We start from the raw sequence: 15,917 nt of genomic DNA, 5'->3' as shown, positions 1-15,917 counted from the left end.
CCCTTTTCACTACGGGGCCAGGTCAGTGTGGGTTATGGGGTTTTGTTTTTGGGGGGTGGGTTTTTTGGTTTCTTTCTTGTGTGTATCTCCCAACTGATTTTTCTGTGGGTCAATGGCCCCTGACCCAAAAAAGGTTCCCCACTCAACCCCTAGGCTACGTCTACACTGGCCCCTTTTCCGGAAGGGGCATGTTAATTTCAGCTATCGTAATAGGGAAATCCGCGGGGGATTTAAATATCCCCCGCGGCATTTAAATAAAAATGTCCGCCGCTTTTTTCCGGCTTTTAGAAAAGCCGGAAAAGAGCGTCTACACTGGCCCCGATCCTCCGGAAAAAGTGCCCTTTTCCGGAGGATCTTATTAAAAGCCGGAAAAAAGCGGCGGACATTTTTATTTAAATGCCGCGGGGGATATTTAAATTCCCTGCGGATTTCCCTATTACGATAGCTGAAATTAACATGCCCCTTCCGGAAAAGGGGCCAGTGTAGACGTAGCCCTAGTGTCTAGTCAGTGCCTTGCCCAGTTCCATTTTAAATGACTCAGGCAATGGGGTTTCTGTCACTTCCCCTGGGAGAAAGGGTTCCTCTGTTAATAGATCTCATTGCTAAGAAATCTTTCTGGGTTCTTTTCCTTGTCTAAATTTTCCACTGATTAATTTAATTCCTTTGCTCCAGCTCAGGTGTGTAATGAGCTAGTAGGAAAGAGGTGAAGGGGGCTGATGGGGAAAGGTAAGGCATGGAACAAAGGGGTTGTTGCTGGGATGGGAACTGTGGCAAGTGGCGCACAAGTGCAGTGCTATCAGGCTTCCCCATGTGACAACCAAATAGAATAGGGCAGCTTCTTTTCTGTATAGTTCCACCCTTGATGTAAATCTGCATCTAATTTCCCTTTAAGAGTCCCTTTCGCACACAAAATACTGAAAGAGCTATAAATACCTCCAGGGGTGAGAGGTGCTATGAGGCTGTACTGTCTTTATTAATACCTTTGCCATCCTAATCCAATATTTTTCTGCACAGAGGTGGGAGGTTAGAAGATGGGATTGCCTCATTCAGGACCATTACATTGGCTATTGCCTTTGTGTCCAATAAAGGTATAGAGAAATTCACTTACAGTCTTTAGCATCATTCTGTGGATTCGGACATATTTCCTAATTTAGTTCTGAAGTATTTGGCATTTGATGGCAGATTGTATTAAGCAGTGCATCAGTGCGCATCCTAATCAGGGTGATGTGACTGAAGTAGTCCAGACGGCTGGGGTGTGGTTTGACAAGGAGGCTTGCTTGGCATTGCTACACCAGCTGACATCACGCCGGAAATTAATTACTAATGTCTATTATGATAATTATTCCCCACACACAGACGTGAAGGGACTTTGCATTGGTTGATTGCTTTAGTCGCAAGTTGATGGCCTGTCTTTAGAAGAGCTTTAGATCTCAAACATATTGGTAGTGAATTTCAGTGCTATTTCTAATAGCTACATCATTCCAGTATAAAAGTTGCATCATATTTTGTTTCATGTTCAGTATACTGTTGATTATTAGCTGGCGGTCATTTTTGTGGGAGTATTTTTGGCCATTAGATGCTCAGTATTAATTTTTTTTTCAATAGTGAACCTTTTGACACTAACAGGCCAATGCAGAATGTATTGCTTTCTAGAAGTACTGTGTAGGGATGTAAGCGACTGGTCGATTATCTGATAAGCATGAGCTTATTGAATAGTTTACTAGTCCCTAGACTAGTTGCTCCCCTCCTCCTGCTGCCTCTATCACAGAGAGGTAGCAAGGAAGGGGAGCAGGAGCCGGTGCTGGGGAGAGCCGGCTTAGAAGCCGGGCCTTATCTTGTAAAATGTTAAGGTAACTTTTGGGATGAAAAACACTATTAAAATAATATTGCGCTTTTTATTATTTAGTATTGATTCCTATGTATAATTGTCTCTCCTTCCTTTTCATCCCAAAAGGAACCTTGTAATTATCTTTCTAATTCAAACCTTTAATAACATCTTGATATAACTAAGATGAATGACTTAAGTCAAGAAAACTTCATCACACAGACTATAGTATTTGACCAGTATCTTGCCCAAGAATAATTTAATTTGCCTTCATAATTTTCCATTGAAAACTTGTAAATTGTTTACCAACTTGAAAGAGCCATGCATTTTTGCAACTTTTAATAAAAATTAGGGAAATATGTTTACTTAGATTTCCTAATGAAAATGACAAGCCACTTTTTATATGCCTGCATTGAGACTTGGCACAATGCTTAGACAAGTATCTCAGGTTTTGAAAATATTGCCCTTAGGATACATCATGAATATTTAAGGAGATTATCTGCAAAGCCAGGCAAATAATTCATTCCATTTTGAGGACCAACTTGCCTTCATGTTATCCATCCTAATCTTATCAGGCAGAAGAGAAAAAAAACACTGTTGTTGTTTTTTCCTATGTGGTAGATGGTTTAGTGGGCAAACAATATCTTTTCACTTCTGGCTATCTGAACTTGTGCATCGGTCTTCAGCCACAAGTTAAATGAGTTTTGTTGACCTCGTTCCAGTCCTTAGCAGACATCTGTCCACATCACAGACCCATCAAGTTTGGCACAATGTTGGATGATTGGCAGGCCCTATTCAGGAAGAGTCCAGTACTGGAACAGCAGGGGTTGCAGGTGCATTGGCAGAATTGTGTTGCTGAAGCTTGTACACTGCCTGTCTGTACTATGTCTAGCTCTACTTACTGCTATCAGCTTTGAGTATTTTTTTATTCTATTCAAATAAAAACTTAGAAGGAAAAATAAACCTACATTTGCATATAGCTTCATAGATAATTTATATAGCAGGCCATAAGTATTTGTAAAGAGCATTGTGAGAGAGACCTGACTCTTGCACTGCTGGGAACACCACAGGCTTTTTAGATGAATCCTAACATTACTTTCATGGATTCTCTGAGCTGCCCCTTTGAGCCCTGCTTAGGGCTAGGGAGGACAGCTAAGTGCACCTCAGATAAGAGTTTTTGTTTACCAGTGTAAAGTCACCTTTGGGATGGCAGGAAAGTCAATTTTCCACATGCTTACAGACATGGTTATGTTACCAGTCCTGCACAGTTACTTGTATCTGGCAAAGACTTGCAAAATCGTCTCTCTGGCTAATTGTCAAAAATTACATCATATTGGAGTAAACTGCTTTTAAATCAAACATCCATTATTCATGTGTATTAACCGCATATTTATTTATTTATTTATTTTTACTGGCTGTTTGATGTATGATTTACTCTTTTTTTTTAATCTCTGGTTCGCTTTCTGATTTTTTTTAACTCTCTCTCCCTCCTCTGCTCTTCTTAAATCTTAGCTCATCTTTAAATTTATGGAGCTAATACACTTGTTTCTGTGTACAAGGCTCTATATGCTGACCTTGCATTTGACAATAGCCACATTTCTTATGTTGCTATACTGTGTTGTATTTACAGTACACATTTTAACAGTTTGCATCATCAAACTGTCCCCCTAAGGCTTATAAACTTTTTATATTTTCCCCACATGTTTCTTATAAATAAAATTCAGAACTTGCAGTAGCATCCACCAGAAGCTAAGCTTAATTTGATGATGAGATGTAAAAAAAATTATCTGAGAGCGCTGTTTCCACTGTGTGTAGAGGAGATGTAGGTGGAATGTGCCTTGACCCATGGATTAAAAAAAAATCTTCACGAGTTCTGTTCTTTTATTAAAGGAAGCAATGTCTGAATAGCAATTCCATGATCTTCCTTATTGCTGTGTGAAGACTGGTGGATATAGGCAATGTGTACAGCATAATCCAGCAGATAGGCCACAGAACTGAAAACAAATTGATGCATATTCTGTTCCTGACCCTGGCATTGAGTCCTTTTGTGTCTTTGGCAAGTTTATAATTTTTTTCTAGTCTTTGGTTTGCCACTCGGTGAAATAGGGTAATATTATGTGTCTTGTGTAGAGCACTTTGAGATCTGAGGACAGTTCTGTAAGTGCCAAGTGTCATTTAATCTAAGATCTCTTCTTTCAAATGAATGGAAAGTTAAGATGCTCAAAGAACATGTGTGCCCAGTATGTTGTTCAGTATTGAAGGGGCTAATGATTTGAGTATACTGTTGACCATTGTTATACCTTTTCCTTATTTTATTTATTCTAATTATTTACACTTATCCATCACCTCTTATATGTATAAAGATCATTTCACCCATTGCTGAAAGGAGAACCCTTCTTTGGGTGTTACTGGCAATAAAACACGACAACTTATTGCAAGAAGGAAAAACATAACTCCCTGCAGAGCAAATCCAGCTATTTCAGAATGCAATTGCCTGAGTTGGCTTTTAGCCAGGACACTGGGGTGAACACCTCTGCTCTTGTGAAAAGTACTGCAGGCTCTTTGATAACAAGTGCTTGGGGACTCTGTTTTTATGTTCCATCCAAAAAAGGCATCTCCAAGAGCACAGTACCCCAAGCACCATGCTGGGATATTGGATGTGCATGGAAGAGTTCCATCAACACCATTTTCTTCAGCCCCTGGGTGGTGATGGTGTTTTGTTTTGGTTTTTTTTGGAAGTGTTTTATCCATAGAATTTATGCCATGCTGGACTTTAGTCAGCTATAAGATCTAACAAAGCTCACTGCCGAAGTTGGTCTAGCTACAGAAATTAATTTTTTTTTGGTCTGTTAATTCTCTGTTAGGTTCTTGGACTGTGTTTTTTAAAATTTCCACACACCTGCTGATTTAAGGGTTCCTAGCTACAGTAAGTTTTCCATTCTCTTTTTCTCCTACCTCCCCTCTTTCCTTCTAATAAGTCTGTAAGCCAGTTTCTCAGCACATCTCTCTGAGAACAGTGGCCACAGGCTGGGACTTGCCAGACTCGTGCAACAGAAAGGGAAATTAGTCTAATGCAGTGCCTTAACAAAAGAGAGTAGGATCATGAATAATTAATATCGCTAGTCTGTGGCAGTCAGATAAAATGAAGTCCCATTTGCTCAGCCTTATTAAAAGGGAGAGAGAGCGCGCGAGGGAGAGATGGTAAAGGTCGTTAAGGGACTTGTAACATGGAAAGAATCGCCTCTGAGATGGATAATGTGTTTTCTAATCTCTGTGGTCTTTAACTAAATGTAATGGTAAAGGTATTCTTTGGATACTTCTGACTTGCTGAATTATTAAACATTTTGGGAGAACGCTTGATTCTCATCCAGTAACTTAGACTTCTGCATTTGAAAATTTTGGATTTTTAGATCATTATACATATATAAATAGTATCTGTTTACATGTAATGCCATTCACCCCTCTTGTCCCAAAAGTGTTGTGGAAGAAAAGGACACCTCATTAGAATATTACTTTAGGGTACCCCATTTCACACCCAGAAGCTTTTGGTTCACTTACCTTTACCAGATTTGTACCCATTAAGTCACTAGCCTTGTGTGTCCATTATAGGATTACCGGTATATCTATTTTTAAAAGGATAATCCATTTGTTGTGTGCAATATAAGATTATAAACCTCCTAGAGAATCTTATATTTTGTTTGCCCTTTAACATGGTGAGCCTTATTTTAACTCCCCAGTGAAAAGATATTTTCATTCTTTATCCTTGGCCTTTATAAAGAAAATCCTAGTTACTTTAGGGAGTTATGGCAGAGCTCACTAGAAGTGTTACAACAACTTCAAAATTGTGTTGTCATTTCAGCTATAACCCCTCTTTTTAAAAGGATTTTTAATTCAGGTATAAAATTGCATTCTGGTTTGAAGCGTGGTAGACTGAGACAGTAAAACTGAATGAGATGGGTTTAAAAAATTAAAATCTTATACTCAGCAAGGAAAAGATGAGCATATGTGCCAATAACACCATTGTTTTTTTGTAGACAATGAGCCAGTAAGTCAGAAAAATATATGTATGTAACATACACAAATCTCTATAAAGAGGGGAGATTAGAAAGTGGAAAGAGAAACAGACATTTATCCTATCATTATTGTCAATAAATATGGAAAGGGTGATTCCAGATTTTTGCTACAGATAAAAAGATTAAAGCATTTGGCAGTCTGTAAACTACGTGAGTTAAATAAGAAATGAATGTTAATTTAAAAATGCCGTTTCCCAATTACTACAGAACTGTAAATTGTTTTGATTGCGATTAGGACAGCGGGTTCAGTATTTGCTTAAAAAATAGTGTAAGGTATTTATATGCCTGCACATTAACAAGTTTTAATAGACGTCATTTCTGTTCATATTGAAACATATCTGGAAATTGTGTTCCAGATTTATGTTGACAGGGTTGGTTAGAGCTGAGATCTATTAGGTGAATTAATAGTTTATAGATTCTCAAAGTAGCAGCCGCAGGGAATTCCTCAAGAACAACAAGAGGCACTATCTTCTCTCCAGGGACTAAGTGCATGCAGAAGGGTGTGGTCTAGTTTCTCTGGAACTACAAGAATCGTGAGAGGGTTAACTCAGTCACTAATCTGTCTCAAGATAAATAAAGTGAATTCAATAGAGATTATTGCCTGTGTCTTTAAAATGAGACCTTCAAGACAGAAGTCTGATCCGCCAAGCATGCCTATTAGCTTTTTCTGCAGTTTTAGTGGTTGTACCACAATGTATTGGCCAAAATGCCTTTTCCTCTTGTGTTGTGTGCAGTGTTCTGATTGGTTGCTGTGCTTTACTTCAGAAAGGGATGCATTTCCGTGGTGAGATATTGAAATACCAGTGATGTTTGCATTGTTGTTGTAGCCTTGTTGGTGCCAGATTGTGAGAGACAAAGAAGAAGATACGACTTCTGTGATGATGATTGGGGGGAGGAGGCAGTGGTTTGAGCATTGGCCTGCTAAACCCAGGGTTGTGAGCTCAATCCTTGCTGGGGCAAATATTTGTCAGGGGTGGTACTTGGTCCTGCTGTGAAGGCAGGGGACTGGACTCAATGACCTTTCAAGGTCCCTTCCAGTTCTAGGAGATAGGCAATCTCCATTAATTAAAAAAAATATATACCCACTAAAAATGGCTTAATTTTGAGACCTGTACATCAATAATGTGTTGATGGAAGCTAATGGAGTAATTTCAGAGGGGCCAGTAGACTTGCTGGGCGTGTGGGCATGGTGGGGCGGGGCAGATCCATGCTCGTGGGAGGAGCGGGTTTAGGCAGCTAGCCCTCAGTGCTGCCTGGAGCGTGTCCTTTCTCCATCGCACCCAGCAGTCCTCAGAGTTGCCCAGAACGCCTCCCTGGCCGCGATTTAAATGGCCCAGGGCTCCAGCAGCTGCTGCTTCTCCTGTAGTGGTAGTATTGGCATGCAGGAGCCCTTTTGAATCACTGGGCCCCAGGGCAGCTATTCACCTCCCCTCCCTCCCACCCCCCACATCAGTGGGTCTGGGGAATTTCAGCAACCCTCACTACAAAGACAGTCTGGGACCAAGAATTGGGGAGTGATTGGTTGAGTAATGATAAACATTGCATACTATTGAAGAAAAATCACGTATGGGTCCTTTCTTGGTTGCTGCTAAGATATATTAGTAGAATCTAATGAAGCTCTGTCTTTTTTATGGCATCACCATAATGCGTGTTTTGGGCTGGATGGGAAAAGGGTTGGGTCAAGCACATTGGCTGTTGCTAGGGCAGTATGCATGAGGGCACTCTCTAAAAATTGCAGTGATACAAGGTGCAAAGTTCGCCCTGCAAACACTATTGCCTTCTCCTCAGGGCCAGAAGGAAAGTAAAAAAATGCAATTTTTCTGCAATTTTTGTTACATTCCTCACTTTTTCTAAACTTTCATTATTAAAAAAAGGGGAGGGGAGACTGTTGCCAAAAGAGTCCTCACAAAAGATGTGCTACTGCTATACTTCAGCATTGCAGAAAACTATCTTGAGGGAAAAAAAGGGGGAGCTCTTCTTGTGGGGTGTGAACTGAAAAGCTAGTAAAAGCTGTTCAAATGCTTATCTGCATTATATCCGGGTAGCTTTTTTTAAGATGCTAATGCAACATCAAGGTTGCTCAGTTAAAATTTGAAAGTTACAATGCTAATAAGGTTACAACAGGGTTAACTTGCCTGTGTTTCACATATGTTTGTTAAAGTCATTATGTAACATATATTAATCAACACCGGCTATTGCAAGAAAAAATAGGAGTTGAAAATACTACACATATACCACATGGTCATGTTATTGTTCCTATAGAAACCTTTGTTTTTTTCTTTTGCCTGACATTAACTGTACAACCGTAATATTATATAGATGTAGATTTGTGATGAATTTGTAATCTAGTTAACTTCACAGAATGACTTACATGTATGTTTAGTTCTATACCTGCATTTGGGCCTCCTTGCCAATTTTTATAGTTTGATAAACATGTTTTTCCTGTTCATGACAAAATTTCTGTCTCCTGTTGCTATGGGAAGGTTCCATATAAACAGCTGAAGCTGATTGAACCAGAGAAGCAGAACAGCTGACTATCAAAATAGTGTTTTCAAATGCAAAAAGTACACAAATAGGACAAATACTTTTTCTAATCTTTGTAACAGTGAGCTGTAGGTTAAAAAAACCAGACAGAATTGTGATTTAAGTTGACCATCTAAGCAGGAGTTTTCTGCATTCCTGCAAGATCCAAGTAAATTATGTTCCTTTATTGTTCTCCTTGCCATAGTTCATGGACTCTTTCTCTTGCAGTTCTTTCTTTGATACACTTTTAAAACGTATTTGCTTAGTTTCCAGTACTATTTCAAATACAATTCAAAGTCTGTTCATGAGAAGATTCAATTTTCAATATTGACTTCAATATGCCCTGAGCAAATACAGAATTTGAATCTTTCCCAGAGCTAATGTTCAAGCTACATGTCCCTAATTCATGATTGTCTACTATAGTGCCAGTCTGGTTGTCTGCCACCCCAAAATGCATTTTATTGCTGCTGTCCTCAGTAGTGGTATCTGTATATCCTGATTACATACTGGATGGTTGAAAAGTAGGGCTGTAAACTATTTCTTGAATAAAATCTGAGTGGTAATGACCATTATTTGGTTTATGCAACAGCAAAATGCACTCAACTTGCTCCTGTTATATTTCACCTTGTGCATTTTTTCCTTCCTTCCGCCAGATACTGCTCTACAACCTGGAAACAGGTCAGTGTTTAACAAAGCTAGGCAGCTCATTGGGTGACTTCACATGTGTCAACCTCCAGAATTGTCCTCCATGGATGCTTGTTACAGGCAATAAAGACAGGAGGTATGTAAAAGCAAGAGCAATACCTTATCTAGAGTTAGTTAACTTTCTGTCCCTCATTCCCTGCTGGCTTATGTTCTCCCTCGTATACTGCAAACACGGCCTGCATAAACTTCAGGAGTACAGTGTTAGGTAATAGTTGGCGGGGGCTGCCATTTTGCTTTGTCTCTGAAAGCACAATGGGAAGACTTTCTTTTTAAGCCATTTGGTGGACACAGTTGGTGTACAGCCCAGCGAGACCACTTGGAATATCTTCCACTTCCCCCCATCACCACCCACAAAATTAGTTTGGCATTTAAAAGCTCACTTTCTGATATTAAAAAAATAACCTCGGGGATGAATCATGTAGGACGAGATGGGCCCGCCTGCCAAATGATGTCAAGAGTGTATTTCGGAACACTGCAGAGTCCCTCAGGTGACAGCAAAGAGACTTTCATGTGAACAGATTCCAGCTTCTATTTAGCTGATTAACAGCCTTCTCTTTAACTCCTTGGCTTGGCAAGTTGGATTTTCCCTGCATGATATCTGGTGCCAGAAACGGACGCGCTGGGAACAGTCAGTGTGAAAGGATTAAAGTGCTTAAAAAGACCCTTTGAGTCCAATTTTTAGGTTTTCTTTTTTGGCTGGTGATCTGCAGGGTCACTCCACTGCACCAAAGAGATGTGGGATGGCAAGAGGCCAGTCTCTAATGGCTCCCACTCTTTCCCTCCTCCCCTAAGTGCTGGGCATGTGGCTGCAGGTGGTAGTCTGGTTCAGTGGTGGGTATCAGATTGTGAGGCGGATACTTTCCATTGCCAAATCCCAGACCTCTGTCCTGCCAGTGCAGCAGCTTGCAAAAATGATTATTTTGTCAAACTATTTTTTTCTTTTCGGCAAAGAGGCAATGTAAGCAAACTGCCTACTTTGTCAGCAAAGAAAATACAAGAAGCAGCTTACGTGAATCCTTAAGATTTTTTTCTTAAATTAACAGGTATAAATTTCTCCTGGGTATGCTAGGATCCTGTGAATCCCAAGAAATCTGATGTAGTTTTTATTCTTTTGCATAATGAAGTGTTAGTATGCCCAGGTGCAGACAGAAGAGCACAGGCACATCTGATATCGCTGTTCATGTAAGACATTTAAAGCAGCGCCTCTTATATGAGAATAAATGCACAAGTCCTCTCCTCTTAGAATATCATTATGAAAAGCTTTTTATTCTGAATTTTTCAGCCCATTTTTTTGGTGTATAAGGGCCTGATTGGAACTCAATTGGAAAGCAGAAATCCAGCGGTTCAACAGTTAAATAGGGCCTGTGAAAAAGGACCACCCACCACCAAAAGTCAAATTACTTTGAAGGTTTGTTTGGAGGGTATTAGCAGCAGCATAGTATTTTCTTAACTGGACCCCTATCTCTGTCAAGTGGACCTCATAACCCTAGATTGCTTTTGCAGGGTAAGTATTTGCAATGGGGCATTCACAATATGAATGTTAAATAATAACGGCCAATGGAGGAGCCTACTGCTGGATTTAAAATGGACATTCTCAGGATTTGACCACGTTTCTATGTGATAGGGAAAGTCCTCCTTTCAACATCACCTGTTAAAAACAAAACCAGAAACCCCTAACTCCCTTCCATTGGGGAAAGGAGTGATTCCTTTGAGAGGAGCCAAAGAACTTAGACTAAGTGCACTTTGGTAGCAGATAACGAGAACCAAATAGCATTACAAGAATGAGAAGTGCACACGCTCCACAGCAGCTACGTCGCTTTTCTTGAAGGTGCCTAAAATGGTGGATAACACTGGAAAACTAAATATCAGGGGAATCTGGTACCTGCCATTGTGGGAAAACTAGCTGAGCAGATACTGGTTTACATCTATTCCTAAACCTGGCTAGGTTTATTTCTGGAGCAATCAAATATCAGAGACAAAGACATATACCCCTCATTTGGACTAGTATAAAATTGAGGCATTCCCACTGAGCATAACTGTCATGGCAGAGCCTGGAGGGGAATGGCAGTCTGCAATAGCTGAGACTCCAGTTATTTAGAGCTTCATCTCGGGTGTGTAAAATGCCTTTTCTTTTTAAAACAAACGTAAACAACTCAAGAGTTCTTTTTAATTTTCTGAGGGCATGCAGGAGGGAAATGTGCCTGAAAGCTGGATCCTTGCTGATGTATCAACTGGGATGCAGTCAGAGTTTCGTTTCCAGCTGTGCTTACTAATAGGAGAAACCTTAATTATCATACAGGGCACTTGCAGCCAAATATGGGAAGAGTGCTGTAAATAAGAGAGTTTCTGCAATATTATACCCTTATCCAAAGTTCTAATGCACACCAGAGGCTCTTTCTCACTGTTGAAGTGGGAGAAAGCTAGGAGCTGTTTTCACTCTGTGAGTGTTCTGATGAGCTATGCCATAGGTGTTGCTACAGAAAAATCCTCAGTGTACTCCCATCTCTGTTCCAGCATGTTTTCTTGCCTGTCAGATGGATGCTACCCTGTTGGAGTCTTTGGATGGTTCTGACTTCTTTTGTTTTAATTGTTGGAATAGAGTTATTTGCAAACTCCTATGGTGTGGTTTTCATTAGAACAGGGAAAAGTGGGGAGGGCTTTTTGGAACAGCACAAGTATCAAATCATGAATATTGAACATAATACAATTTGGACTTCAATCTGCTTGCCCGTTCCATTTCTGACATTTATCAGGTTATCTTGAAATATTAAGTTTTTTAAAAACACACCATTTTTTTACTGTAATGCTGGATTTGATGTTTTCTTAGGCATGTCAGGCAGTGATATAGATTTGAATTCAGCTGAGTTCTCTGAGACAGATTTTAATTGGTATAAGTAATCCTTCCCCTGCACAAAGACTTCCATTCTCACTGTCTGTAAGGGAAGAAGTGGCTGATAAACTCAATTATTTATCTCAGAATAGACTTGATAAAAGTTTCCCCCTCTCTAACTGACGCTTTTCCCTTGGATGCATTTGAAACTTTTCTCTCTTCTACCCACTTGTATGTTCCAGTCATCTGTCAAGGTTCTGATTCAGAAGAGCATCCTTATTCAAGAATGCACCTAAGCATGTGGCTGCATTTCCTGAATTGGAGCCCGTAACAGAATTTTTCTCTCTCAGGCAGGATGGTATCCAAACAGAAATTAACTTTTCTTCTGTTTTACAATCTGTTTGAAGACCATTATAATTATAATGATCCCTTATTAATAAGAAGCTTTAACATACACATTGACTCATAAAAATACTGTATGCTATCTTCTTGTAGCCATATTGGTCCCAGGACATTACAGAAGCTTAAAATTTTCAGTGTCTGCTATTTGAACTGTAGCAGTGCTTTGTTTGAATGCAGAGGAAGCACACAACTCTTACGGTCAATATTGTGTTCAATCAGCACACGCCTCACTTCATGTGCCCTTATCCTATGTGCGTGTCACTTTAGTAACAATGGTAGGAAAAAACATATGTAGATGGAAACCAGTGAAATCTGGCAACCTTTCACATGGGCAGTGGTAACAAAATGTCTTGTGGGCTACTCATAGAACCCCCATGGGCCTCAGGTGGTCCACCGCTGCCTTGGATAGAAAACATGGACTATTTTGGTTAATTGATCTAGCAGTTACAACCTCAGCTGTTCATCAAAAGCTCTGTTGCTCTGAATGTTTGACCTGTGGTGTGCTAAATTGAAGGGGTAGCTTATTTGGGTGCTCAGTACTTTCTGAAAATCAGAGTTTTTTAAGTTGTCTTGAATTGAGCACCCAACGTCACTAGTCATTTTTTAAAATCTAGTCCAAAGGTTCTTTAAAAAGGCAGCCGTTTGCAGGCTCATCTATGGCTTTGTTCAGTGTTAATAATCACGCTTGTGCATGTTAACCTACAATTCCTTTGATTTTTTTTCTTTGTAACATTTGGTTCCATGTCCTTTAGCTGCATTTTGGTATTGTCCTGACATTTTTATGGACAGTGCTTAGATACCTAGATACCAGGGAAACAAGCACTGTAGAAATACTTCCTTCCAATACATTTCCATTTATGATTCACTGCATTGTTAGCCGTTCATAAGGCACACAGATCATCTCTGGACTGAAATTCTCTATATATTTAATTGTAATATTTATATAATGCATGCAAAGAAGCCAAGTTCCAAACATTTGGGAAGAACCCTGATAGAAAATCTTTCAACTGACAGTGGATATTGCACTGGGAAAATCCAGTGGGGCAAAAAGACGTACAAAAGATCTACTTCTGATTCCATCAGTCACGTGACACTGAACTGGAGTAATTTTAAATATGACATAGAAGAGAATTTCATGCTAGATGCTCTCATTGCTGTGAGGGGTATTTTCAAGGCCAGAAGAACTGCTAGGCAAGCATTAGCAATTTTTGTAGCCCAAGTTAGGAATGCATTGACTACTGTTTCATATTATATTAATAAGTAATCCTGATGGGACAAATCTCCATTCTCAACAGTAATATCTAATCTGTATTATAATAATTGGTCAGTAAGGTGCATGTTTAATATAATGTTCATAGTTTTCAAATGAAGAAATCTTAACACTCCCAATAGAATCACATCTTGGTGTAGATGTCAAAAGGCCTTTTAGAAAACAGATATAGTAGTAGGCCTTGTTTGCCTGGTTGATTGGAATTTAGTTTACCATATCATAGCTATGGTATATAGTGCTCATAGTATAGACACGACTTCAGATGGCATATAGCCAATAGAGCAGTCAGATTAGCTGAAAGTTTTTAGCTGCTGATTTTGTTGGATTTCTGCCTTTGCCAATGAATTGCAGGCTCTTTAAAAGTATTCTGGTTTTGTAAGGGTAATGTAACTGTAATCAATATCCTAATATAATCCAAACAATGTTTGACTTCTCAGGAGCTGCAGACGGGAGTATAACTGCTGCCTCTTTGTTCTTGCTTTCCATTTGTTCAGGGTCAGGGTATACGACCTCCGAAAAAGCAAATCTTTGTGCTCACTCTATGCCCACCATTTAGGAGTGTCTGCTGTGCAGATGGATGACTGGAAAATTGTCAGTGGAGGAGAGGAGGGTCTGGTCTGCGTGTGGGATCAGCGGATGGGCACCAAGCTCTGGGAAATGCATGCCAGGTAACTTCAGCTGCTCGGGGAGCTTTTCTGCCAGGGCATTACCACATCCAGTGGCAGTAGGAATGACTGAGCTGGCAAGTGTTCACTTTAGTCCTGAACATCCTATGCCTAAAGTTGCTGCAGACAGCACAGTAGTTCTGTTTGTTTTCAGTCTCAAGTGGAATCTACGGTCTGTTCAGTTGGACTCTTAAGTTAAAGAGGAATCCAAATGGTTAATCGTGTGTGTAAGGGTTCTCCACAATTTTCATAGGGATTGTTGCTCATTTAATTTAAAGGAGCACTGAAAAAATACAAATGTGTAATGGCCAAAATCCTTTAAATAGGTTACTTCTAGCACATCATTACTGCAATGAAGGTAATTTTATAAGTTTGATTTTTCATGGTTTTTTTTTTTCATTTTTCTAAGACTAGACAATAAATTGTTAATTTCATTTGCTTCCTTGCCATAGGACAATGTTGCCACGTATTGCTTGAAAACACTATCAAAGGGAAATGTTTTTGTTAGGTTGGTTCAGGGGGACAGAGCAGGGGTATCTTATACTGGTGTACGGTATTGAGTTTGGGTAATATTTCTTTTGTATTAGCTTTTGTCAAATCTCACTTTACAAACCCTGACTTTTGGGTAGTTTTGGCTTACCAGTCTCTTGTCTGTTTTACTGTTGTGCTAACTGTTTGCACCTGCTATGGCTTGGAGAGGTCAAAAAGGAGAGCTTCATTTAAAAAGGGTTATTCAACTACGGAGATTATTCCATCTTTAAGCACACACGCATCCACCAGCATACTCCCATACCTTTAAAAGGACAATAATCAGAGGGCCAAACTGATGCTTCTGCACTACTTTAGTAATACCGGTAGGAAAAAAAAATATGTAGGCAGAAACCTACAGATTTACATATCTATAGCTGTTTTATTCTGAAAGCACACAACGTTTGAACAATACTTTGGAAACGAAGAAAGACTCATTAGGTGCATGGGCCATATCTTGACAGCTTCCTTAAGCAGTTCTTATCAGGCAAAGTTCCCATTCGATTTAAGTTCTGCCCAAGCAAAGACGACACAGTTTACCCTTTAATACGTGTGAGAGTGATATCCTACTATTATCTCGTGATAAAGTGAAGAGAAGTGTCCTAATTTTAATGACCCTTTCTCAAGACCCAGGTGGATGAGACAAGGTATTTACTGTCTGGAGAGTTCAAGTAAGGTCATTGATTAATTTCAGGTGGTTCCCTTCTCTTTGACCCCATGAGTTGTTAAGTTCATTGTGATCCATCTGATGCATTAGGGACATTATTGTATTGATTATTTTCCAAGGCAACACTTAATGAATATGTCAGAGAAGAGGACGATTTGTATGTGATGGGCCTTTGGGGTGGAGGAGGAAACACAGCATATGACTGAAGTCATTCGATTTAGCAGTTATAAAATTATTAACCTGTGGATGAGCCAGAAAGGATAATTGAAATAAATAGTGCCAAGAGGCCTTCTCTGAAAGGGAAGGCATTATCAGGTATCTGTGTCCTAACCCACAGATGGGAAAGCAGTGGAGATGATTTGTTTGGTTGGACAATGACAGGAGGCATAACACACAGCCAATGAGATAAGCTATTTTATCATCCTCTGG

The 15,917-nt window shown here is 39.7% G+C and overlaps 1 protein-coding gene across 1 annotated transcript in view; it reads left to right on the top strand.

The window, feature by feature from the left end:
- Positions 1-15,917, top strand: part of FBXW8 (F-box and WD repeat domain containing 8) — an 81,678-nt gene that overhangs the window by 61,076 nt on the left and 4,685 nt on the right. Inside the window, exons 8-9 of the mRNA XM_075898175.1 lie at positions 9,075-9,202; positions 14,123-14,296. Of these exons, the coding sequence (XP_075754290.1) occupies positions 9,075-9,202; positions 14,123-14,296 (302 nt within the window). The remainder of the gene's footprint in view (positions 1-9,074; positions 9,203-14,122; positions 14,297-15,917) is intronic.

The sequence above is a fragment of the Pelodiscus sinensis genome, chromosome 15, assembly GCF_049634645.1.
Source record: "Pelodiscus sinensis isolate JC-2024 chromosome 15, ASM4963464v1, whole genome shotgun sequence".
Classification (NCBI taxonomy): domain Eukaryota; kingdom Metazoa; phylum Chordata; order Testudines; family Trionychidae; genus Pelodiscus; species Pelodiscus sinensis.
The sequence above is the reverse complement of the archived record's forward strand: the minus strand, read 5'-3'. Positions and strand labels throughout refer to the sequence as shown.